Genomic DNA, 27,846 nt, shown 5'->3' with positions numbered 1-27,846 from the left:
AAGCTGCTAGAGTCCCTTGAAATATTAATGTAGAGTTCTAACTAGCAGGTGAAACAAGATGAAGAAGCACAGCTTGAGCAGTTTTAAGGATTCAACTATTGGAAATCCTGCTGTGGTCAATGAAGTAAGACTATCTATCTATCTATCTATCTATCTATCTATCTATCTATCTATCTATCTATCTATCTATCTATCTATCTATCTATCTATCTGTCTATCTATCTATCTATCTATCTATCTATCTATCTGTCTGTCTGTCTATCTGTCTATCTGTCTATCTGTCTTACTGCTGACAACTTTTATCAGTTTACAGTGTTTCCATTGTTTTGTGAGCAGGAGCTGGATGTGGACGATGTTGAAGAGGAGCCTGAGCGCGGGCTCTGGGCTAACAAGAGCGAGTACCTCCTGTCTATGTTAGGTTATGCTGTTGGACTGGGAAATATCTGGAGATTTCCTTACTTGGCCTACAAGAATGGAGGAGGTATAGCAGTGTTTACCTGTTCTTCCTATTCTTCAGATGGCAACACTTTCCTTGTTACAATGATTTGTTGCTGTTTTGTTTTTGTTTCTTTTTTTGTATTATGTGTGTAATGAAATCCTTGATTTGCACCAGGGGCCTTTCTCATCCCCTATTTCACCATGCTGCTGGTGGCTGGAATTCCTCTTTACTTCCTGGAGAGCGCACTCGGTCAGTTCTGCAGCCAAGGTCCAGTCAACATATGGAGAATGGTGCCTCTACTGCAGGGTAAGACCCGGCTTAACGAGGTTCGTGGTTAATGGACAACTATGTCAACAAAAATGGCTCAGTCTTCAGACCTTAGCCCCCTTTTAAAACACTCTTTACCTGGGGTATTAGGTTTACAACTCAGTCTACCACTCCGTGCCAATAAACGTTGCCAGCAGTGCTTTCCATTTGATGGAGTGAATTTCCGCTTGAGGAACAAGGAACTGATTGAAGTGTAAAGCATTAATGAAACCATATCCTCACCATCACAACACAGGAAGTCGTGTTATCCAGCCTAAAGTGAATGATAAGAAAATCAGCATGGACAATATATAGCAGGAGATCTAGAGACTGTCCACTGATTTTATCTCTCAAATGGTGCGGTGTGTCTGCTTCAGGCAAATCAAAATGTCAACTACTATCGGCTAAGAATGTGACGAGCAAACTTCACTAGGAACTCCATTTTTATATGGTCTCAGTGTTTTAATAAAACAGCCTGAAAGATCCCACGTGAAAGATCAGCTGGCAGTAAAAGTGAACTCATCCACCTCTCTACTCTCCATCAAAGTTCATCTAAGTATCCGATCAACGGGCACTTGGATGAAGTGATCAACGCAAGACTTTGAAGAATTTCTAATTAACCAGATTATTCTTTTAGCAACCAAGAGCAAATACGAGCATTAAACATCATTTTAATGCAATTTCCATAATATTCTTAGTTTCAAATGCGGTGTGCCAAGCACAGACAGAACTAAATAGGCTTATCATGATTATCATGAAAGCTTCACATCACTTTTTTAGCCCACGACTACAAATCTGATGATTTGATGATATTGATCTTATTGTATGGAAGGGATTATTTGAGAAAGAAGGACAGATGGCTGCCAATTTCACTCTGTATCCATGACGCCATGTTTCTTATGCCAAATCCCTTAGATTGGAATAATGGTGAGTTTATTGTGTTTCACACTAAAGTGGTGATGTTTCAACTGCTGTTCATAATCCTGAAGCAGAATATTTGTTGGAAGCTTTTACCCTCATTCTTTAACCTAAAATACAGCTTTTAGTTTGTCCTTGTGACATTCATTATATTGCTTTCACTCGAAAGACAAGAAAATATATTAAAAGAAAAATTCCTCTTGAAAAGACTTGCTTCTCTCAGATTGTCCATTCAAATCAGATTCCAATCATTCGGTGCCCAATCATCTCTATTTTCAGTGCAGGAGCCAGAGACACAGGACAGCGGTATGTTAGCTAATAACATTTTCCATTCTTTCTTATTGTCTTGTAATCTCTCACCAGGCGTTGGCATTGGAACAGTCTTGGTGACCCTGGTGATAACGGTCTACTACAACGTCATCATCACCTACAGCCTGTACTACATGTTCGCCTCCATGCAGAACCCTCTGCCGTGGTCCGACTGCTTCAGCTGGTCCAACGACAACTGCAGCACCAAACCCATAGGTGCTCACTTCATCTTCCACTCTCATGAAGCTCTGAGAACCCTTCAGATTATCCCCGTCATTTTGACGTGTGTGCGAGAGTCAGTCGGAAATGTCAAACAGATGCATTGATTCTGATTCTTCTTTCAGTACACTGCAATGTAAACGGGACTGTGGTGGCCAACTGGACTCAACAAAACATGACGTGTGATGAGTCCAACCAAATTCAAATACCAGTGCAGAGCCCGAGTGAACAGTACTGGGAGTAAGACTCTTGCTCTTACACACACACACACACACACACACACACACACACACACACACACGCTTTTGGTACTGTTGTATACAAGGGTCTCTCCTCCCATTTCCTGCTCAGTCTCGTGGTTCTGCAGAGATCCAGCAGTCTTGACGAGACAGGGATGGTAATTTGGCAGCTGGCTCTCTGTCTGCTGCTGAGCTCCATCATTGTCTCTGCAGCGCTCATCAAAGGGATCAAGTCATCTGGCAAAGTAAGTCAGCATCCCCCTCATGTGCACATACCCTATGTCATTACCGCCAGGAGGTTATGTAATCACGTCGGTTTGTTGGTTTGTTGGTTTGTTGGTTTGTTGGTTTGTTGGTTGGTTGGTTGGTTTGTTAGCAAAATCACGGAAAAAGCAATTAACAGATTGCAATGAAACTTTGTGGAAAGGTGGGTCTTGGGCTAACTAAGAATCCATTAAATTTTGGTGATGATCCGGATCATCATGAATTTTTTAAAGGATTCTTTATCATTGACCGATAGGGTGTACCGCCCAGCGGAACTTTAGTTTTAGTTCCTAGTCGGACCTGTTTCACGGACGGAACAGTCGCGCAGCAGCAAGACAAAATCGCCACAAGTTGGCTTCTCTTCAAAACTAGATCAGAGCTTCATCTGTAAGTGATTTCACCCTATGTTGGACTGTTCGTTTCCTTTGTTATGCATCTCTGCATTTCCGTCATTGTGTTGTTTTTTTATTGCTAAGTTACATTAGGGTGGCAACTTTCATTTGACCAGTGTAGTGCTGTATCTATCCAGCAGAGGGCCTCAGTACTACGTCTTAAATTGATGACAGGCTTTGTTTACATCTGTTTACTGATATTTATATATGGTGTTCTTATTGTTGTTGGTGACTGATTACACCTGTGGCGGAGGTCTGCGCTCTCTGAGTGCCAAATTCTAGTTCTAATAATGTTATTATACTTTGACAGTAAACGAGGATAAATTATGATGTTGATTGACAGCATGACAAGGCGGAAGATCGAAATCTATTGGCTGAAGCTGACCGGCGCTTTTTCAGATAACATGAGGGGTCTATGAGACGAAGGCGGAGCTCATAAATAATTTTTTATATTGCTTTATGCTAATATATTATAGTATCGAACCAGACTAACACATTTAAGCTCGGTTAAAAAAATGATACATACATTGGAAACGAACGGAAACTCCGGACACGAGATTTAACCTGCAAACAAAGTGCTTTCAATCCACAAAACCCAATTCAAGCTACCTAAATGTCTTCACAAGTTGCATTTTGCTACAAAAATGTGTGTGCTCTTGACAAAAATTACTCCTGAATTCAGTTCTGCACATTTACTGGCTCTCGGAATAAGTTTATCCAGCGCAAGAGCAGCTTAAACTTGAAATAAAACATATAAAGATGTACAATGGAGCAATTTTGCTTATTGAAGGTTCTGGTTGCACAAAAAAAACCACTTGCTGATATCCGTTTTCTTTTTCTTTTTTTGTAGTATACTCTACCAAAGGCTTTCTTCAGGCTGATACTTTTTCCACACAACATAACAATATATACTTTATACAGTAGATAATACACCATCTATTGGATCAATACATTATATGCAGTATAACAGACACATATGTCTTCATTTGTTAATTTGACATAAAATCATGTTGATTTTATAAATGCAAATGATCACAAATCCACTAAGTTAACTTTTTGTTCTCCCTGCAGGTTGTCTATTTCACTGCAACGTTTCCTTATGTGGTGATTTTAATCCTGCTGATCAGAGGCGTGACACTAGAGGGCGCTCAAGTTGGGATTGATTACTACATTGGCACACAGTCAAATTTGACTAAACTGAGAGAAGCAGAGGTAAACATCAAGATCACTCTTTCTAAACACAGCTCCCACTTGAAAATGTTTTGATTAAAGTAAAGCTGAGTATTTCTGTGTGTTTCAGCCGTGGAAAGATGCTGCTACTCAGATCTTTTATTCTCTCTCCATTGCCTGGGGTGGAGTCATCACCCTCTCTTCTTACAACCAGTTTCACAACGACGTCTTCAAGGATACACTCTTAATCACTTTTGCTAATTCCGGTAGGAGCCTGACTGCCAACGTGATCTTTATCATTCTGTAAAATCTGATTTTATCGTCGTTCATGTAAATTTAATATTCACTGTGTCTCTTTAGGGACCAGTGTGTTTGCAGGCTTTGCCATATTTTCCATCTTGGGTCACATGGCTCACGTCTACAACATATCGATAAGAGAAGTGGTGGATGAAGGTCAGGTCGACAAAGACTCAGCAAAATTCACACCAAATTTCATTTCAGCAGGTCGCTTCAAATGACCTTTTGTTTTCCCTCTTTTGTCTTACAGGATTTTCCCTGGCGTTCATTGCATACCCAGACGCTTTGTCGAAGCTTCCCATTTCTCCCCTTTGGTCCATTTTGTTCTTCTTCATGCTGCTGACTGTTGGTCTGGACTCTCAGTTTGCAGGATTAGGTTTGATTTTTTTTCTTTTCCCTATAATGCTGAACTGAATATGGAAAACACTGAAGCCTCTGCTGTTTGACTGCTGATCTGAAACTATACCATTTTGTCTTTAGAGGTGATCATTTCAACCCTGATCGATGCATACCCGACAAAACTCAAATCCAAACATGGCCTCTTGACTGTGGCCATTAGTGGCGTCCTGTTTTTTCTGGGTCTACCGTGTGTCACAGAGGTAAGTCTGCCGGACGCTTGAAAACAGTCACATCTGTTGCTTATTGCCTTTGGAAACAAATAATACATATTGCAACATCTGATGTGTGTGTTCATGTGTTTTCATGGCAGTCGGGGATATACTGGGTCACTCTCATCGACAAGTTTGCTGGCAGCTGGGTGCTGCTGGTGCTCGCTCTCTTTGAGCTCATTAGTGTTTCCTACATTTATGGTAAACACTATCAATGATTATGAACATAAATGATAACTTAAGAATGCAGATGATCTTGACCTGTTCTCACACTCTGCAGGACTGAACCGGTTTATTGAAGACATGGAGATGATGATGGGGAAAAAGAGCTTTGCTTTCTGGCTGTGGTGGAGAGCGTGTTGGTTTTTCATCACTCCCTGTGTCATAGGTGTAAGTACAAAACTCACACTGTTGTTTTTTTCCCTTGAGAACTAGTTTCTTTTTAGATATTGGCGCTTAACTCTGATTGTTGTTGTTGCTAAGATTCAACTGTCAGTGATTCCATAGTAACTGATTGCTGTCATAAAATTAGTGACACGGTTGTTGAATATAAAGAAAAGTTCTGGTGCTGCGTCTCTGAACCTGTTTACACGACAACATTTTCAAGTGAAAATGGAAAACCTTCGTTTCAGTTCGGGTGTTTGTTTCCATGGCAACAGCGCTCAGTGCCACTGAACACACCCTTTGAAAACGGTTCCCAAATTGGAACTTTCCAAAAGCACCGTGACTCCGTCTCCCGGGGAAACAGGGGAAACAGCAGCTCCTCTGGAATGTTTCTACTGCACGTATTCTCCTGGGACTCGGAAGATTTATAGTTGTGTCTCACCTGTAATAGCACACCAACTTCGTTATCGTTTCTTCAATTTCAGTGTAAACAGACATCATTTTTAAAACAATTTCATGTAAATGCAAACTTTTTGAAACAAAGATACCAAAATTCAGTTTCATTGGAAACATGATATAAACGAGGAATAATTCTTGCTGTTGAGCCTTTAGCATCAGCTGAAGATGTTATCAATGACTTTTTTATTACATTCTTGATTTCTGGTTCGAACGCCCCAGTTAATGTGACCTACCTCAGTCTTCACAGATAAATTGAAGATATTGAACTGTATACAAGTTAATTAATAGCCTGCGTTAGCGTGGCCTTATTTTGATTGACAAAAAACAAGGATTCGTGGCCTGACTGCGAAATGCTTAAATGAAACTCAAGTCCTTCAACATGTCAAGTATTATTGCAAATAATAAACCAGTACAAACCCTGTGTGCAAATTAAATTTAAATAACAGTGGAAATCAGAAAGTCTTGTGGAAATTAATTGACTTATTTTAAAAAGGAGTGTGACAGAAGAAAATAAATGGGACTCAAAAGACATCCGGTCGGACCTTAGACTGATGAGCAGGGTTACAGCTGACCTTCATCACATCGTCTCTGCTGCTCTGTCAAAGGTTCATATCAGCTATTTTTTTCACAGTCATTCGTTTATAATAATGTCTGAGTCAGAAACCACAAGCATTCAGATCGTGGAGCATTTTCTCTAAAACAAAAAAAACACCATCTACTTTCTACTATCTAAGTGTAATGAATTTGATACTAGTCTTCACTAACTTCCACACTGACTGTAACACAAAAGACAAATTTGTGTTCAATAGTTATTTAAAATCTCCACAAGCACATAGAGGAGAGAAAACTTGTGGCTGTCTCGTCTGCTGAAACTTGTGCTTCATGTCTTGTTTATTCAGGTGATCTTTGTGTGGTCGATAGTCACCCTTGTGCCTCCGTTGTATGGACAAATCCCCTACCCTGACTGGGGCATCGCTATCGGATGGTGCATAGTTGTTTTCCTCCTCATCTGGATCCCCGTCGTCGCCGTGTATAAGCTGATCAGAGCAGAAGGAAACCTGTGGAAGGTTTGTAGGATTATGTGTGATGGATGTATTACACTCCTTTAAAGACTCTTCAGTGTTTAAAGTGATGCTGCTTCCTTCCTCCAGCGTGTGAAGTCGCTGTGCACCCCATCTGAACAGTGGCACCCCTACATGGACGCACACCGAGGGGATCGATACCCAAAAGACAGCTCCAGTCAGATGAAGAACAACCCGAACAGACCGGAAGTTGACGTGAACGTCATCTCAGACTCAAGATTCTGATGTGTTTTAATGTTTTTTTTTTTTTTTGTCTTCTCTTTGATGTCACACTCCAATCTGTGTATCCCAGTCTTCATGTAATATATCATTTTTATATATTAAAAAAAAAGAAAAAGAAATGTCTAAATGATTCCAGGTTTTTTTTTAATATTCACAAGTCTCAGGCAGGGGAACAGAGAAACAAGGCTGAACAGATTCACAAGGCAAACAATCAGACATGAAGATGAAGGTGAGCTGGGGAGGGGTGAAGCACAGATGACAACGCTCAAGGACCAATCATGATGAAGGACACAAAGCACAGACAGCCACAGCATAAAATCTGAATACATAGAAAGTAAACATGACATGGAACAAAAACATGGATCACAAAACCAGAATCGTAACCACCATCAGCCTCATCATCATCATCATCATCATCATCAACATGGAATACTGAAACAGTGGGGAGAATGCGGAGAATGAACATAAGGGAAAGTTACTCTGGAACCAAAAAAAAAAAAAACCCACACACACGAAGAGCTAGAAAACAGCAGTACTACAAGGCTGTGACAAAGTCACTGTTCTTATTGGTGACATGTCAGTATGACTGATCGGTGGTGATCAGGACCCTGCCTCCACTCATCGCGTCCTGTCTGATCCTTCTCACACTCTTTTTCTGAGTATGAGCTGTTACCCTCTGGTAGACGTTATAGAGTGTGTCACACCAAGAGAAACCGTTTGAAACCTGCCTTTATTCCCGTTTGTATAGTGTATCATTGAACAGCCGGCACATGGTAAACAGCTCTAACTAGGGCTCTAGCCTATTGCAGGATTAACATTCCTGCTCTTACTGCTCTGTGTTGCTTCACAAGAATGTGTATCTTAAATGCCAGTGTTCTTCTCAAAACGCTGCGCTTCTGCTACTGTGGTTTATGTTGTATTGTTTTCACATGTATATGTATTGTATTCACAGTATATGTTGATGTAGCATGTTGCACTTTGCCCAAGACAAGTTTCCCCAGTGGGACAATAAAGTTTATCTGTCTATCCATCTATCCATCTATCTATCTATCTATCTATCTATCGTCACCACAGACTGGCTCCAGCTAACTGTGACAGTAAATTTGATGAAGCAGAAAAGAAGAGTGTTTATCTTTATAACTATCACTAAGAAACTTATCACTAAGAAACAAGGTGCTAAAACTGATTTTATCAAATATTTTATAGTTGTTATGTTAGGGGTGTGCTCAGTGCTTAATTTGTAAATCATAAGGTACCAGAACGCATGGTGCACGTGGCAGCGTGGGAATGTCAAAGACAGATACAGGTACCGGTGTTGTGCCGAATTATGCATGCCTGCCGAGATTTGCATCCCCTGCTTTTCTGGGGCCAAATAAGTTCCACGTTTATATAATTCACATGGCTTGGTAAACGTGAAACTTATTTGCCTCCCTGTCAAAAGAAAAAAAGAAAAGAAAAAGAAAAAAAAACAGGACACGCAAATGTTGGCGGAGACAAAATGTGTCCTGCCGAACAATGCATCCCCCTCTTAATTAATGTTACGGACATTTTTAGATCAGATGATACAAAACTCGTTACAGATGCGGGTCTTTTAATCAAACCATGTGAATCATATAAACGTGGAATAAACTATCCTATCTTTACAGTAAATAAATGAACTTTGGACATATTTTTCAGCATTACATTTTGAATTTCAAATCTCAACTTCAATCAAATGTTTCAACATATCTAACAGACTGTACTGCGAAGAAATCCAAGCTTTTATATAGCAATATAGCATCTTTTCATTATCAAAATGTACTTTGCCGTTTGGCATCTCATAGTTTCTGTTTTAGCAGAGCGGACGTGCTCCCGCGACCAGAATGCAGATCTCAGAATTAACCCCTGGGCATGCTACATTTCAAACTTGGATTTTATTATTCTGTATTTTTCTTTTCAAAATATGATTATTGAAAAATATATCAATTGACAGATTGTGATTGTTCAATACCATTTTCTAATTCCACCGATTTTTTCTTTTTCTTCCAAAAAAAAAAAAAAAAAAACACAACCAAAAAATAAACAAGAAAACTATACAAACATACTCAAATCAAATCCAACCACATCTACCCATCCCACCCTGGCTCAGACGGAGATCAAGCAAACTGCATAAAAACAAAAACAGCACTTAATCTGGCAGGACCTGCAAGTCCTTAAAGTGTGAAAGGTTGCCGTTTACAAAGGAATACAGACCGTGAAAGAGGGGCCTCGCATTCCTTCTGACTTTTTGGGTTTTAAGCAGGAGGTGTCAGAAAAGTCACAACAGGGATAACTGGCGTTCATAGCGACGTCGCTTTTCTGATCCTTCGATGTCGGCTCTTCCTATCATTGTGAAACAGAATTCACCAAGCGTTGGATTGTTCACCCACTAATAGGAAACGTGAGCAGGGTTTAGACCGTCGTGAGACAGGTTAGTTTTACCCTACTGATGATGTGTCGTTGCAGTTGTAACAACGGCTGATCATCATCGTATAGTCTGTATACTTAATTTTAACAGAATTTAATATAAATAAAACAGTTCCAACTGAAGAAAGAAAGTCTTGCAGGTGGGCTGCTGCCGGTGACTTTCTGCTGATCCTCCGCTGGGGGCGTACCGTACTGAATCACGGCTTGGCACGCCGGAGCTCGGATGCAGACAGGAAGGCCCTGCAAAGGGTCACAAACGCCACCCAGAAAACCACCGGCTGCCCTCTGCCATTGCCTGTGCCAGATGCCTGAGAAGGACACCTCCCATCCAGATCATCACCTGTTTAAACTAATTCCTTCATTTTATAAATTGTCTGTGTTCATCTGTTCATCTCTTTACAGTTTTACACTTTTGATTTATATATTTTCACCATGAGTGCTTTTATAATATGTGGACTTTTGCACACTTTGTTTTTTATGACGCACAGAGGAGCAGCATCTGTGATTTCATCATATGTCACATAAAATGACAAACACACACACACACACACACACACACACACACACACACACACACACACACACACACACACACACACACACACACAATGGCACCATTTCTTTTCTGTGGGCCACCAGCAAATCATTATCACAGATCATCAACGTTACGAGCTTTTAGAGGAAAGCTTGCGGCCAGACGTCACTGACCAAAGGTTAAACACCCAAATCAAGTGGTAACCACAGCACACTGTCACAGAGAGAACACTCACAGATACACGTCTCCATCTTTCTCTGAGCCGTTGTTAAGGCCTTGTAATAAGGATATGTGTGTGGATTCTGACCTTTGATAGCATACTGGATTGCTGTGACCCCAATGTAAATTCTTCACTGTTAATTTGAAAATTGAAAATAAATCACACAGAAATTGTGGGAATAAAGAAACAGCAGTGGTGAGTGCAAGTTAAACACATGTCCCGGTTTAGAGACATAGTATTGAAATTATCAAAATTTTATCTCAGCAACTAAAAGATACTAAAGTAGCAAAATTGTGTGCAGCTAAAACAGCTTCAAACAACCGATCCACTGAGAATAATCTGTTCTCCACACAGTGGAGACAGGTATCTGGAAGATAAACATTATTTTTGATTACTAGTTGATGAAAATGGAAATGGGATCAATGACCCAATACACTGGGCGTCTACATTTCCAGAAAAAAATGAATTTCTCAGCAAACTCTTCAGCAGCTTTAACAGAAAAAATCACCTTAGGTGATCCTTAGGTGAAAAGATCACCAATAGGTGGGACAAGTGGCCAGTGTATTATAACATGATTTGCAATTAGGGAAGAGCTGAAGCCTAATCACACTCCAGTTTCTAGTAAAGGTCTTTGGGTTCATGAACTTTAATCTCCAGTTCATCGTGTTGTTGGAGTTGAATCCCACAGCAGCTCTCACTGCTCCTCCACAGATCAACCAACACTGTCCACTTCAACACATCAAGGCTCTTTTTATATAACCTTAATGGCTAAGGCCTTGAGCAAAATGTGAAATGACACACCACCCTTCTGAAATTACTGCGTGGCTACCAAAGTCCAACCAGTGTTGCCAACTTCAACAAAACTTGGCACCGTGTGTGTGACCACTATGTACTGCGACAATGCTGATGTGAACTTTTCCGAACACCTGAAGTGAATCATCGTTACATACCATTTTAAAATTGTCACGTGACGTGACCATGTTGGGGTGGCGGTCGACTGTAATTGCAGCTCACGGTCGTACAGGTGTCGACAATGTAACCACTAAACCATTATGTGTGGATGTCACTGACCACAATGACCTCTATTCATCCTACATCACAGCAGCAGCTTTAAGAGGTGACAAGGCCTGACATCCCACCTGAGTCACACACCAGAGCACACCAGCAGACACTGGGAGACAGTCACAGCTCTACTCCTTTGTTTGTCACATAAAATCCTGTTACTCCTCTGTGGAATGCAGGAGACGACTCACATACACTGCGTGTCTATTTTAACAGCATGACACTGTGCAGTGATCACGATTTGTGTTGGATTTTCAAGGCTCTGGAAAAAAAAAAATCTGGTTTAATGCTTAACTAAACACTGACTGACTTGGTTTGAGTAAGTACAATGTTAACTTGCATCAGCTCTGTAACACTGATGTCCTTTTTGCTGTTGCATTACAAACGAGCACACACAGGCATGCACACGCACGCACACACACACACACACACACACACACACACACACACACACACACACACACCTCAAGGGGAGGATCTAGGCAGGCGATTGGTTGGAACATCACTCCCCTGTGTTGACAGGGGCACTACAATAAGACAACAGCATTTGCAGGATAGGTATAAAATCGGGATAAAGAGCTCTGAGAAGCAAATAAAGCAACATGAAGAAGTACGGCTTGAACAGTTTCAAGGATTTTTTTTTCAAAAAGTCTGCAGTGGTCACTCAGGTATGGAATCAGAACTGTTTTATGGACTTCCGCTGGATCATTCAACTGCTTAAAGAGGCTTTTTTTTTTCATGACTCAGACGTTACACGTTATCTTTGTAACAATGTCCTCTGTTATTGTGATACATTTAAAAAATGATAATGCTAGAACTTTTACCACTTTCCTGAGCAGGACCCAAATGTGGGCGATGGAGACGAGAACCCTGAGCGTGGAAACTGGAACAACAAGGCAGAGTACCTCCTCTCTATGTTGGGCTATGCTGTTGGACTGGGGAATGTCTGGCGGTTTCCGTATTTGGCCTTCAAACATGGAGGAGGTAAGTCAGCGCTTGCTTTGGATTCCACTCTTGATGGCCCTATTCTTATTCCAACATGTCTTCATTTCCACCAGGGGCCTTTCTCATCCCCTATTTTATCATGCTGCTGCTGGCTGGGATTCCTCTGTATTTGTTGGAGAGCGCCCTCGGTCAGTTCTGCAGCCAAGGTCCAGTCAACATATGGAGAATGGTGCCTCTGCTGAAGGGTGAGGCCTGATTTAAATAGGCTTGTGGTTAATGGACAACTACGTAAACAAAATGGCTCAGTCTTCAAACCTTGACCATTTTTAACTCTTTAACTAATCTTTAACTCTCAGCCTACCCAGTTAACCCAAGCTGTTCTCTTTTAGGAGAAATGATGCTCTGCTATTGAACTGATAAAACAACATTAGAGTGGATTAATATATATTTGTTCTTAATATCAATTCTTACGTTTGTGGATAACCTCTCCAGGTGTTGGCATTGCAACGGTCATGGCTAACATCATATCATCGGTCTACTACAACGTCATCATCGCCTACAGCCTGTACTACATGTTCGCCTCCATGCAGAACCCTCTGCCGTGGTCTGACTGCTTCAGCTGGTCCAACGACAACTGCAGCACCAAACCCATAGGTGCTCAATTCATCCTCTACTTTTGTTTCTGTTCCGTGATAATCTGCATTTCCATGTGATGGGAAATGAACAATGAAATCATTTTGGGTTGAATGACAGTCTCTGTTATTAATATTTTAGTTTAATTTAAGACAAATTTGTGGATTAAAGGTATAATGATTGTGAATTGACTCATAGATCGTTCTATTTCAGTGTATTGCAATGCAAATGGTACTTTGTTGACCAACTGGACTGAAGGAACCTGTGCTGAGTCCGATATGGTCCACATGCCAGTGCAGAGCCCGAGTGAACAGTACTGGAAGTGAGGATCAAGCACGCACACACACACATGAACACACACACTCAGCTGTTGTGCCATTGTGGTTGTTTACATGCTTGTCTACTTCCAATCCTTCCTCAGTTTTGTGGTTCTGCAGAGATCCAGCGGTCTTGACGAAACAGGTCCTGTAATTTGGCAACTGGCTCTCTGCCTCTTACTGTGCGCCATCATTGTGGCTGCAGCGCTCATCAGAGGGATCAAGTCATCAGGCAAAGTAGGCCAACATCCGACACATATCAGGGCGTGTTTGTTTATTCAGGGACGATGAGTATATTACTCGAAAAATACCAGGTCATCTGATAGAGGTGAATGTGGTGTTTTTTCTATGAGGCAGAACAGGAAACTCTCTCTTGTTTCATTTACTTCCTCGTCAACTATTTAATATCTAATATCTTCCTGGCATTTAGTTTGACTGACAGGTAGTTTAGCTGGGCCTTAATAAGGTCAGCTACGGTGGCCGAACATGTCTGAAGTAATCTGCTGCTTTGCAAAACTGGAACTCAGGCTTGGAAAATACAGAAAAAAAAACCAAAACAACAATAATAATACTCTAATTAAACTCAATTTACGATAGTGAGTTTAAAATGTTGCCAACATGTCATTTGTCCTAGTTGTAACAAGCAGCTAAGCACACTCACTTTACTGGGATACCAAAACTACCACAAAGTGATAAAAGTGTTGTAGGTTAAAGTTAAAAAAAAAACAAACAGCCATTTGTTTTCACAATTCACTATTCCATGTCTATGAGGAATTACTTCCAGACATTAAGATGGTAATAAATGAATAATCAAAGTGCCACAGCTATGCTAAAGCTCGGCTAATTTTTCATGTGTGTTTTGTTACCATTACTTTGATAGTCTTCAAAATTGCCTCTTGATAGAAATGATTCCTTCCATATTACAGCTCAAGAAAACAACATGTGCATTTATGAAACATATTTTATGGAAAAAAAAAAAAAAGCCTTTCATTCAGGAATTATTGTGACTGTATTACTGCTGGGCAGAAAATGATCACATGTGTTTGTGTTGTCCCTGCAGGTTGTCTATTTCACTGCAACGTTTCCTTACTTAGTGATTTTCATCCTGCTGATCAGAGGCGTGACACTAGAGGGCGCTCAAGACGGGCTTAATTTCTACATTGGTACACAGTCAAACTTGACTAAACTGGCTGAAGCAGAGGTGAACACACAGCCTACCCTGACCAATCACACTTCACTCACAAAAGCAAAGCTTTCTGACCGAATGTGTGACTGTGTGTTTCAGACCTGGAAACAAGCAGCAACTCAGATCTTCTTTTCACTCTCCATTGCCTGGGGTGGGGTCACTACCCTTTCTTCTTATAACCCCTTTCACAACGATATGTTCAAGGACACACTTGTGGTCACACTTTGCAATTCTGGTAAGATCCTGATTACCAGCACGACTAAAGTGGACATAAAATCTTTATTGCTGTTTAATATGTAATCTCCTTCTTTTCAGGAACCAGTGTGTTTGCAGGACTTGCCATATTTTCCATCTTGGGTCATATGGCTCACGTGTACAACGTGTCAGTAAGAGATGTGGTGGATGAAGGTCAGATACACAAATCCACTCAGCATCACTGAGATGAAATGTAAATCCTCCGCAGACTGGCTTTGACGACTTTAATTTGGCCTTTTTTGCAGGATTTGGTCTGACTTTCATTGCATACCCAGACGCTTTATCGAAGCTTCCCATTTCTCCTCTTTGGTCCATTTTGTTCTTCTTCATGCTGCTGACTGTTGGTCTGGACTCTCAGTTCGCATCGATAGGTTTGATTTCTGTCTTCTATACTTTCCACTGAAAACATCGAAGCTTCTGTTGTGCAATTTCTAAAACTTCCATTGTGTCTTTTTGTCACTAGAGGTCATCACTACCAGCCTTATTGATGCCTTCCCTAAAACCTTAAAATCCAGACGTGGTTTATTGACTGTGGCAGCAAGTTTGCTCCTGTTTGTTCTGGGTCTGCCATGTGTCACAAGGGTAAGCTGGCTGCTCCACATCGTGAAATTTTAATTGTCTGACGAAGAAGTAGGTGACATTCTTACTTTTAACATCAACAAGGAAGTCGGGTCTGAAAAGATCATTAAATTTTATGAATACTTGTCTCTAAGAATGCATCAGGCAAATATTTCTTTCTGTGTAGTTTTCATTCTGTTTTGAATTACAATCAAGTATCTTTATTTTATTAGGGACAGAGGGCAAGGACTCTATTGTGATTGTATTGTTTCTCATTATTTTATTCATTTATTTATTTATTCTAATGAATGTTTAAATATCCCTGATGTACCCAGGAGAAAATATAAAGAATATTCTAGTGGAATTATCAATGAGCGCAGCAAAAACATCCTTCTGTTCAAATGTGGAAGAAACACAAAAGGTTCTAATTATGTTTTTGCACTCTCACCAATATCCCAGCAAAGTTTTTATCAGTTTATTAGCGATAACATACAGATGATAACATAGGTTTGGTATTTTTATCAGTATACTAGAGATTTGGATGAAACTTGGTAGAGATCCACATGGGTGCTGTGTGTTGCAACACGTTTTGAAGAGATACAGCACGAATAAACCTTTATGACACTTGGCCAAAGTGTTCGCTTTACTTTTGTTTTAGAGTTGGTTCTCTCTCTCTCTGTGTGTGTGTGTGTGTGTGTGTGTGTGTGTGTGTGTGTGTGTGTGTGTGTGTGTGTGTGTGTGTGTGTGTGTGTGTGTGTGTGTGTGAAAGAAACTACATGCACATCAAAAAGAAATGGGTCACGTCATCAAACTGTTTGTTATATTGTAATGTGTTATACATAGAAGACGCAATACATTAATGTGTACACCTGTTTCTGTGTGCGTGTGTGTGTGCGTGTGTGTGTGTGTGTGTGTGTGTGTGTGTGTGTGTGTGTGTGTGTGTGTGTGTGTGTGTGTGTGTGTGACAGGCTGGGATATACTGGGTAACTCTCATGGATAATTTTGCTGCTGGCTGGGTGCTGCTGATCCTGGCCCTCTTTGAGATCATTGGCGTTTCCTACATATACGGTAAGAATAGTTTTGAGAAATTTGATTAACGTTCTTATGAAAGTGGCCTGAACTTTTCATTCCGTTCCAACAGGAATGAACCGTTTCATTGAAGACATTGAGATGATGATCGGAAAAAAGAGCTTTGCTTTCTGGCTGTGGTGGAGAGCAGTTTGGTTTGTTATCAGCCCCTGTGTCATGATGGTGAGTTCAGCCCCACCAATTACATAAGTTTCAGTGTTTTTATTGGAATTATAAATTCGTTGAACTGAGTTTAGTACGTTATAGTTTTATGATTGTGGAGAAGACAAGGGAACTGTATTATAACAGGTCCAGAACGCTTTACAACATGATCATGATTATGCGTCAATCCAATAATTTCATTCCAATAAACTATGTACGTAACACTATTTAAAAAATGATAGGAATGGAAACCTCTCCCTATCTCATTCAGCAGCCACTGATTGTCACCTCTTTATTTAGGTGATCTTCTTATGGTCGGTGATAACCTTTGTCCCTCCTACCTACGATGGCGTCCCGTACCCGGACTGGGGCATTGCTCTGGGATGGTGCATGATTGCTTTTATTGTCATATGGGTCCCTGGAATCGCTGTTTATAAGCTGATAAAAGCAGAAGGAAGCCTGTGGGAGGTTCGTAAGATTGTGTGTGATTGATATATTACACCGCATTAGATAAAGAGTCTCCTGTTTCTAAATCGACGTTGTTTATTTTTTTTTCCAGCGGGTGAAGTTGCTGAGTTCCCCGTCTGAACACTGGCAACCCTACCTGGAAATCCACCGAGCGGGACGATACGCAGGACAGGGGAAGAACAGCACAGACAGACGAGACATTGAAGTGAACGTGATCTCAGACTCAAGGTTTTGATGTTATGTTTACCAAAAAAAAGAGAGACGTTTTGGGATTTGATCACACAAACCCCGAGATCCTGTTCACTCCATGCTTTAAACTCACAACTCCAGCCATCATTTTTAGGATTTAGGTTTGGCCGCACTAACATACAACAGTAAAAGAAATGACGGTGATTTCACTGTCACAGTTTTAATGTTCGAGTCAAGCAGCCTTCATTTTCGACATTCATTCCATAGATTTTTGGAAGTCACTTTCCCTTTATTCAAAAGTAAACATTAATAGATGAAAAACCAAGTGGAGATAAATATAATAATCTACATCCTGTGGTGAGTTTAACCTAGACGTGTCCTGGTTAAACAGGTTTTTTAATTCTTACAAAAAAAAAAAAAAGACATTCTATCAAAATAACTGAATGGTAGATTGAGCAACAAAGTTCTTATTAAATAAGCAAAGTACCACATGTGCAGTGCGACAATATCAATAAAGCCAAGCGTATAAACGACTGATTTAATTTACGATCAATGGAATGAGTCACTCAGTAATCAGGCCCTTTTATTGAGCCCTTGTTGAACCTTTGAAAAAAAAATGATCAAAGGTTAAAAAAACAAAAAAGCTATAAATATTTGACCTACAAGAGAATGTATTCAAACTTTGGAATATTTTGAAGAACTTTTGAGAGCCATAATGCAACTGCAACCATTTATTATGTACACCTAATAAAGGCAGATATCATTAATGAAGAAAAAAGAAGGATGCCAATAGGATCCACAAATACATCTTGGAATCAAGAAATAATAATAATAATAATAATAATAATAATAATAATAATAATAATAATAATAATAATAATGATAATAATAATAATAAAATGTAAATTGAAAGACTCTATGTTTTCACATGTTTTCTTTGCATACATAAAGTCCCTGTGCGGGCGTGAGGGACCTGGGTTCGAATCCTGGTTGACAGTCAGCGCACACAGGGACAGCTGATAATGTCAAAGACATGTTTTGTACAGAGAATTGTTGTTGAATGTTGAAAAAAAAAATCATTTGAATAGTTTTAAAAATATACTAATCTACAAAAATGGAAAAATTTACAGCTTGACAGCAGCAGATTCAGAATAGATATTAGGATGTTCTTGAATGTATTTAATAACAAAAGGAAATACACTGTATTTGTACAATGGAATTGTAAAACAATAATGATATGTGTGTACATTACAATTGCATTTGTCAGCCATACTCTGTTATAAATGTTTTTTTTATATAGTTGAGCAGACATTTGTTTGTGCACTGAAAACTGCTTCTATAAAGATATGTGTTCGTATAAATGCATTTGTGAACTCATTCTTTCATCCAGTAAAGAAATCACTTCCAGAGTCAGAGAGCAGCCGCTTCAGAAGATGTTACATTTTAATTCCATCCTAGAGGTGTGGAGTTTTGGGGGTGAAAGAACCTGTAGAGAGAAACACAGAGATCAGCAGAGGAACTGAGGCAGGACAGTCCAGTCATGGAGACACTGATGATTCGTGTCTATTCAGTGTTGTTTTCATGAATAACTATATGTACTCAAATTCCCCTTGATATAATTGGGAGTTTTATAAAACATATTAGATGGGTGACCTTTCACCTACTGCTGTCTGTGCAATTAATGCCGGTTATACGGTGGAGAAACGGTCCTCAATCTCCACAAAAATCGAACCATGCTCTTTATTCTTATATCAGCGGAAGCAAAGCACAAGTCCCAAGCTGCGTGACCTGCTTAAAGTTTGAGTGGTGTGTACCGGAGGTGTGTGACAGATCTACAATCATTTCAATTGAGGATATAGTCCTGAAGTTTTTCTACTAAATTTAGTCAGATTCTTCAGTTATAAATAATTTCGAGGGAAATAAATTCAGAAAGAAGATTTTGAGGATTAATATATACTTAATTCCATATGCCATTTTATAATGGTAACTCAAAAAAAAATTAACAACTATGAACACATCAATTTCAGGTACTGAACACAGAACTCATTCAACACTTTAAAGGTGCATTAAGGAGTTTTACAACCTTAAAAATACTTATTTTCCACCATTAATATGTTACACATTTTTAATGATGTGTACAATGTGCCCTGACATATTCATTGCAAGTACCTCTAACAGCGCTAAATTGTCACTTGAAAGTTGCAGTGCCGGTCCGGCACCAGAGTTTTTTTAGGGAGAATTTGAAAGGAATGACATAATGTGCGCTCCAGCTGGTTAGGTTTCATTATGTCCGCCATTACTCCGCCAGATGCTTAGTGAGCAACAACTGAGCAGGATCTTCCAGAAAGTAAGAAAAGACTGGCTTCTAGCACTGCCACAGCTCCACACAGACTCCACCAGGTAAAAGAAACTTAAATCTTACTTGAGCGCTTCTAAACGAACGAAGACGGAGTCCCCCTCTTCCGTGCACGGGAGCCACAGGGACGAGTTTTTCACTAAGCTGCGTTACGCCGAAGGCCTGCGGGGGGCGCTGTTTCACATAAAACGTGCAAACTCCTTAAGGCACCTTTAAGGGTTGCGTCAGTGCAACTGAAGGTTTTGTTTTTGTTTAAGTTGATTATCGGTTGAACAGATATCATACAGCTGTCGGAGCATCACACTGTCTCTGCAGGACACTCTGGTAAAATCGTGTCAACAACTTTGCCACTGTGTGCAGATGTCATAATGATTTTCATTCATCACACTTGACAGCAGAGATTAAGCCTCAGATTAATCTTTATCAGATTAGACCACATTATCTTATCACCTGTTCACCTGTCAATAAGAAAAAATTGATGAGTCACATCTCTATTTTGGAATCATGACAACGGGATTCTCTCCTGTTTGAAATTCCAGGATTCCTATTATTCGAATCCTGGAAATGTTGCTTTTAATCAGATAATCGAATATCTGATTAAAAGCAACATTTCCAACTTGTTGAGTCAGTGTGATGAAGAGAGCTAAGTTTGTGGCATGTATTGCAGTCTCACACACACACACACACACACACACACACACACACACACACACACACACACACACAAGGGGAGGATCTAGGCAGGCGATTGGTTCAAGTTTTAATCACTTGTGTTGAATAAGATCCAATAAATCATTGAGAGACATTAAATAGGAAGGAAAAGCTCTGAGGAAGCAGTTAAAATATGAAGAAGTCCGGCTTGAGCAAGTTCAAGGATTTTATCTCCAGAAATCCTTCTGTGGACACTCAGGTATGAACCTCTCTGTGTGGATTTCAACTGGATCAAGGCACAAAGTTTAGTCAGATACTTACAATTTTACAACAAATTCAGGATAAATCTACTTTGGAATGCAAATGAGATCCATTGCTTACTTGATTTACATGACATCAATAATGACCATGACTTCAAAGCTGTATACTTAATTACTAAATACATAGAAAATACATCTTTCATCATGCATTCATCAGTCTGAAAGTTTATTCAAATTTTTCAGCTTGTTTGGAGTTTTTCGTCTTTCTTAATCACCGGCATATATTTCCCACCTCCAACTCAATACCTGCTGATGCAATTTACACGTGCTTTTCGTTGTCACTACTGTTCTGAGCAGGATCTGAGTGAGAAGGATGGAGACGAGAACACCGAGCGCGGGAACTGGACCAGCAAGACGGAGTACCTCCTCTCCATGGTCGGCTATGCTGTTGGACTGGGGAATATCTGGAGGTTCCCATATCTGGCCTACAAGAATGGAGGAGGTACATCACGGTTTACTTTTGAATGCATGCGCTGTTACTTGATATACCAGTGCTCATTCCACTGTTTCTCCCCCTGCTGCACCACCACATCCCTCATTTCCACCAGGGGCCTTTCTCATCCCCTATTTCACCATGTTGCTGGTGGCTGGAATTCCTCTTTTCTACATGGAGAGCGCGCTCGGTCAGTTCTGCAGCCAAGGTCCGGTCAACGTGTGGAGAATGGTGCCTCTGCTGCAGGGTGAGACTTCCACGGCAGGTTAATGGTCAACCACATGAAGATAAAGTCACATTGATCCTGGTCCATAAAATCCTTTATCTGAGACTTTTAACCTCATTTACGCAACTCTCTTTTCGGACAGCTGTATGTCGTTGAGTCAGTAAGATTGAACACATATAGGAGGACAGGTGGACATTTGAAAAAGCTTGGAATTTTGTACCTTACACACTGTCAGCCTGTCATTGCATGCAAGCAGCAACCGGTAAATAAAAAACATCAACAAGACAATCATAAACCCTGTGGACAAAATGACAAAATGTGTTATGGACTTTTGTACAACAGAACCAAAGGTGAGGAGGTTTCAGTCAGTCAGGTTTCTTTTAATTAGTAAATAATTTCTGTACTGGATGAAATATTGAGTTCACAGTAATAAGTAACGCAAACAAGCCAGCTCACTGAGAGTCTGATAGAAACTCTGCTATCTCTGATCTTCCTCCAGCTTAAACAGAAACAACAGCCAACACACTCCTTTTATAGCATCTCAAGATGTTTATTAATCCGAGTTTTATGAGGATCCTTAAACTCATGGAATGCTGGGCAGTTTGACCCCTCTGACCGGGGTGACACTGTTCAAAAGGAGACTGAAACCCACATATTTCATATCAGGATGAGAACAGTCCAGATTGTGGATGAGCCCTTTTTGGTTGAAACCCTGGAGTAGCAGGACCGGTGAGTGTTAGTTTGGACAATTCCAGATGGATCTTTCAATGGCAACCAAGTGAACAAGAAAAACACAGAGGAAGGACACTAATTTTAGCTGGGGTTTTTTTGTAAGTTGCCTATTTTTTTAATGCTTTTTCTTTCATTTCTGATGGACTCCTCAGGTGTTGGCGTTGCTACAGTCATGGTGAGTTTGGTCGCATCAATTTACTACAACGTCATCATCGCCTACAGTGCCTACTTCATGTTCGCCTCCATGCAAAATCCTCTGCCGTGGTCCGACTGCTTCAGCTGGGCCAACGAGAACTGCACCAAAACGCCAACAGGTGCTCATTCCAGCTTTCATTCTTGGCAAATTGTTTAGTGCATCTCTGATTTGCAAAAGTTGCATTGTTCATTAGTAGGATAACAAAAGCCATCATGGGAACCTTGAGTTCCAGGTACTTATAGCAACCTGAAACCTGTAGAATCAGCTTCTTTTGGTCACAATGTGGTTAAAGAATAATGTATTTGAGTTTTACATCAGTAGCAATTTAACTAAACCATTCTTTTCTTCTTTCAGTGCTTTGTAACATCAGTGGTGTTTTAGTGGCCAACTGGACAGGTCTAAACTTAACGTGCCCACAATCTGACAGAGTCAAAGTTCCATCGCAGAGTCCAAGTGAACAGTATTGGGAGTAAGGATCAGAATCACACACACTCATCGCACACACACCATACTACTGCGGTTCCATACATGTTTGTTTTTGTCGTCCTCAGCCTTGTAGTTCTACAGAGGTCCAGTGGTCTTGAGGAAACAGGACCTGTAGTTTGGCACCTGGCTCTTTGTCTGCTTCTGAGTTCAGCAATTGTTGCTGCAGCGCTCATCAAAGGCATCAAGTCATCAGGCAAAGTAAGTCCAGTTTCCCTCGCATGTCAGTTTGTCCACCTTCAGGGAGAGAGATAAGTTTATATAAGCATTTTATTGTTTTTTTGTTTTGGTCTAAAAGTGCACCAGAGCACTCAGGCTGCACTTCGTAAAGTGTGAAGCAACTTTCCTTTAGAGGCTTCCTGGGTTCTATGGTTTTTTAAACCTTGTTGATCTGTCTGCAGCTGTTTGGACTGCACTACTTCTCAGATTAAACAGTGGACCAATAACAATAAAAACTCAATTTAACTGTGTTTTCATACCTCATAAACAAGACGTTCAGGATCAGTTAAGGTGACTGAACGTTTTATAGGACGTTCAAGGTTTGGTGCACCTCAGGGGTCAGTCCTGGGTCCACTGCTTTTTGGAGTATTTATGAAACCAAATCAGTTGTAATACACAAACTCACCATCAACTTCCACTTCAATATATGTGACACTAAGCTCTATTTATCTTTTGAACCCGCAAACGACAGCCACTAAAACTTTTTATGCAAATGTCTCAATAGTATCCTGGTCTATCTGTAAAATAACCTCCTGAAATCCTGAAATCCAATTTCGTTCAATCATAGTTATGCTTATCGCAATCACTGTGATTTCACCAGAAATTAAGTGATTTTTTTTTTTACAATAACCTTGATTTTATTGATTGATTTGTCCTGAAAGTTTACTTTTGAACATTTCAACCTAGAAGAAAACAGCAAGAAAAGGTAATGAATAACTTGTTCAAAAAAAGTAGGAAGACACTGAAGCGTCTCTAAACCCACCTCCTCTCCCAGCATGAATTTTAACACTTTAATTCCTGTTTCTTCATTTAGCTACATTTATATTAATAATAATAATAATAATAATAATAATAATAATAATAATACCAAAAACAACATTTTTATTGTTGTGGTTGTTGTGGCTGTGAACATTATTTATCAGAGATCATATGTCAATCAACATTTACACATTTGCATGTTTGGACATTGCTTGATCTCTTCACCCCAGCTGTTCCACTGTCTTACCCCACAAAATGAAATGCTGAATCTTTTCTGTTTGTACGGTATTTGCTGATCTTAATTTTTGATCAACAATTCAAAAACACAATGCAGTTTCTGCATCCTTCTGTCACACAGTAACCAGAAACACTAGTTTATGCATTCAGCCAGAAGCTGCTATCATTTTCGGTTTTATGCAGGGTGACCGTTATATTTAACACCCCTGCCTTAAAATCAAGAGAGTTTTGTGGTGCCTGATGAGTTTTGGCCAGGTGGAGTTCAGGCATCCCGGTTGAGATTCAGTTCAATTCACCTCTCTATTCTACAGTATATTTCGCACTTTTGCTTTGAAATCATACAAACTGCTACTTTTCCACAAAGTGACCTTGCTGCTGTTTCTGCAGGCTGTGTACTTTACAGCAACGTTTCCTTATGTGGTGATTTTCATCCTGCTGATCAGAGGCGTGACACTAGAGGGCGCTCAAGATGGGATTGATTACTATATCGGTTCCAAATCCAATATGACTAAACTGTCGGAAGCACAGGTAAACGCCCAGCTAACTCTGACCAAACACTCAATATTTACACATCATAATCTGTTGACTGAAAGTGTCGCTGTGTGTTTTAGGTGTGGAAAGATGCTGCGACGCAGATCTTTTTTTCGCTGTGTCTTGCCTGGGGCGGCGTCGTAACCCTTTGTTCTTATAACAACTTTCACAACAACTTGTTCAAGGATACACTCGTGATCACATTTACTAATTGTGGTAAGACCACAATGTTTCTTTGCTTTTTGTTTTAAGAAAGTACATTTTCATGAGAGCATATTCACGGTTCTTGTCTCTCTTTAGGGACCAGTGTGTTCGCTGGATTTGCCATATTTTCCATCTTGGGTCACATGGCTCACATCTACGGAGTGTCTGTTACAGAAGTGGTGGATGAAGGTCAGATAGCCAAACCATATGAACACCAGTTAGATAAAATCACACGGTAGAATGTCACTATTGTCTTTTGTTCCTCTTTTCAGGATTTGGTCTGACTTTCATTGCATACCCAGATGCTTTGTCTAAGCTGCCCATTTCTCAGCTCTGGTCCATTTTGTTCTTCTTCATGCTCTTGACTGTTGGTCTGGACTCTCAGTTTGCAGCAATAGGTTTGATTTCAATCTTCTAGAGAATAATATACTTGCTATTCAAATCATTAATGCCGCTGCATTTTGATTTCTAAGTAACAAAATGTGTCTTTTTGTCATTAGAGGTGATAACGACCTTCCTGACTGACATGTTCCCCGAAATCTTCAAATCCAAACGTGCTGTATTGACTTTAGCAACAAGTGCCTTCTTCTATCTCATGGGTTTGCCGTGCGTCACAAGGGTAAGCCTGCCTTAAAGCAACTTTACATTGAAATCATCTGACAAAGAACTAGTTTACATGTGTCAACACCAATGAGCAGAGCAGGTTGGGCGAGATGAGCAAACTGGAAATCTTTTAAAACTTTATTATAAAAATATAGCATGCATTTGATAAAATCATCCCTGTTGGTGTCATGCACTTCCATATGGCATTTACAGATGTGACGTGATCTGGTCTGCAACAGATTTAAAAGCACAACAGGTTTCTTGGTTGACAGACAGGTATTGGGGAGTAACAAGAAAGTATTCAATATAGCAATAGTCCAGAAGTGGAGGCCAAAAGCCATCAAGAGATGTAGAAGCTGAAGCTCACTGGCACATGACAGACAATGTCAATGTAGTTTCAATCAGCACAAACCATATTTCAGTCGATCTTAAACATTTCCAAAGAACATAAATCCAACGGACACCAAAATATGCCTCACCAAATAAATGAGTGTACAAGCGTTACTGTATTCCAGTATGAATGCGTGTGTGTTTGTGTATTTGTGATAGGCTGGAATATACTGGGTGACAATCATCGACACCTTTGCTGCCACCTGGGTGCTGCTTATTCTGGCTTTATTTGAGATCGTTGGTGTTTCGTATGTATACGGTAAACATGATGACTGAAATTTGATTAATGAGCTCATAAAGGTAACGTGAAACCTCATACTTCAGTATGTTTGTTCTGTTCTTACAGGACTGAATCGTTTCATTAAAGACATTGAGATGATGATCGGAGAAAAGAGCTTTGCTTTCTGGCTGTGGTGGAGAGCAGCTTGGTTTGTTATCACCCCTGGAATGATAGTGGTGAGTACAAAATGCACAGATTCTTTTTGTTTTAGGATGCATTGATGCATATTCCTTCCATGAGAGAATACATAACCTCTATTATGAGAGCGGTACTGAAAAATGCTCTAACAGATCATTTTGCTGCTGTTGCGCCGGAAATACAGTATATGAAAGCTAAAATTGCTAACAGTGTAGCCATAGCGAGCTCGGAGCAGTGGAGGATGGACAGTCGACCTGTTCTGATGAAGTGGTGACCATGCAAACAACCATAGCCAAGCTCATGAAGCAAATGGATGATTTCAAATCAAACTGCAAAGACCGAGAGGAGAGGATGTATCGGTATCATCAGAGCCCGGATCCTTCTCTCCCACCTCTGTGTCCAAGCTGCTAAAAGCAGTTCTCCAGCTGGATAAAGAGATGCGGACTGAACGATCACACCAGAGCCTGATGCAGAGAGCACATACAGACAAACCACGGTTTAATAACAGCAAAACTACACCATGATGCCACAGAAAGCCCGAGGAGAGCCTGAGACCGGCAGGACCGAGTCCACCACAACCGGAGCACAGTTTCTATTCTTCTAGAGAACGCAGCCACCGTCACCAGGGCCAGAGCTGCCGAAGACCCTCCTCAGCAGGCTGGATGTCCACTGCAGTATTTTCATTCCAGCTGAACTTCACTATAGTTACCGACTATAGAGAAGGACTGCAAAAGACGTTAAAGTCAGAAACATATAGACGTAAAACCCCCATGTGCAGGGAAGTCCTGTTTTTTTTTTCCCAGTAGACACTGAGCTTCATGTCTCTGTCTAGGTGATCCTGGTGTGGTCGGTGATAACCTTTGTTCCTCCGTCGTACGGTGGCGTTGTGTACCCAGACTGGAGTGTCGCTCTAGGATGGTGCATGGTTGCCTTCATTGTCATCTGGATCCCTATTATTGCTGTTTATAAGCTGATAAAAGCAGAAGGAACCCTGTGGCAGGTGAGTAGAATTATATGAGATTACTGTATTTTACTCCATCAGGTAAAGAGTCTCCAGTCTCTAAACTGATGCTGCTTCCTTTCTCCAGCGTGTGAAGTTGCTGAGCACCCCGTCAGAAGACTGGGGCCCCTACCTGGAAATCCACCGAGGGGAACGGTACTCAAGACAGAAGGATCCATACAGATCAGAGGCTGAAGTGACTGTGATCACAGACTCAAAGCTCTGACATATATCACTGTGAAAGACAAGAAAACTATTTTATATTAAAGACTACTGTACAGTGAATAAATTTAAAATAAGCTTTCAAGAAAAAAAAAAAGAATGAGGTTAATGTTGAGCATAACATTTCACTTTGGATCTCAACAGGTTATTATTATTCTGTGTTTTTATTAAAGTATTAGATATGAAAAAAAGAACATTTGTTTTTCTCTGTGTGTGAATTTGTTCTGTTGGGTAATGCACTGTACTCTGTGATCCTTTTTCTGATATATGTGTTCATTTATATCTACACTGTTATGTCTAAAGACTGAATTGAATGTTGAATATTTAATGATTGAATAAAATGTGTAATAAATAAGACACAAACATAAGTTTTTCCCGCATTTTTTATTGGGATTTTACGATATTTACATACAGTGAAACAGAACAGCTAATAGAATAAACTAAAACAATTACAAAGATTCCTGAATGGCCCATGGAGGTTCGCTTCATTAAGGGGACAAAGGTTATTTCAGCGA

General features: G+C 40.2%; 1 protein-coding gene across 1 annotated transcript; it reads left to right on the top strand.

Annotated features, from left to right (window-relative positions):
• The first annotated feature begins 363 nt into the window (after positions 1-363).
• Positions 364-27,335, top strand: LOC115387993 (uncharacterized). Its single transcript, XM_030090905.1, is given in 27 exon segments — positions 364-481; positions 614-745; positions 2,027-2,188; positions 2,317-2,431; positions 2,543-2,675; positions 4,158-4,298; positions 4,387-4,522; positions 4,617-4,709; positions 4,804-4,929; positions 5,034-5,152; positions 5,263-5,362; positions 5,442-5,551; positions 6,904-7,302; positions 12,410-12,554; positions 12,629-12,760; positions 13,008-13,169; positions 13,362-13,470; positions 13,570-13,702; positions 14,526-14,666; positions 24,575-24,710; positions 24,795-24,887; positions 24,971-25,096; positions 25,199-25,317; positions 25,851-25,950; positions 26,038-26,147; positions 26,942-27,109; positions 27,198-27,335. Coding segments are annotated over 27 exon segments (3,648 nt in total). The 5' UTR covers positions 364-411.
• Positions 27,336-27,846: the final 511 nt, after the last annotated feature.

Source organism: Salarias fasciatus, chromosome 5, assembly GCF_902148845.1.
Source record: "Salarias fasciatus chromosome 5, fSalaFa1.1, whole genome shotgun sequence".
NCBI classification, from domain to species: domain Eukaryota; kingdom Metazoa; phylum Chordata; class Actinopteri; order Blenniiformes; family Blenniidae; genus Salarias; species Salarias fasciatus.
Note: the sequence above shows the minus strand (reverse complement) of the source record. Positions and strands in the feature narration are given on the sequence as shown.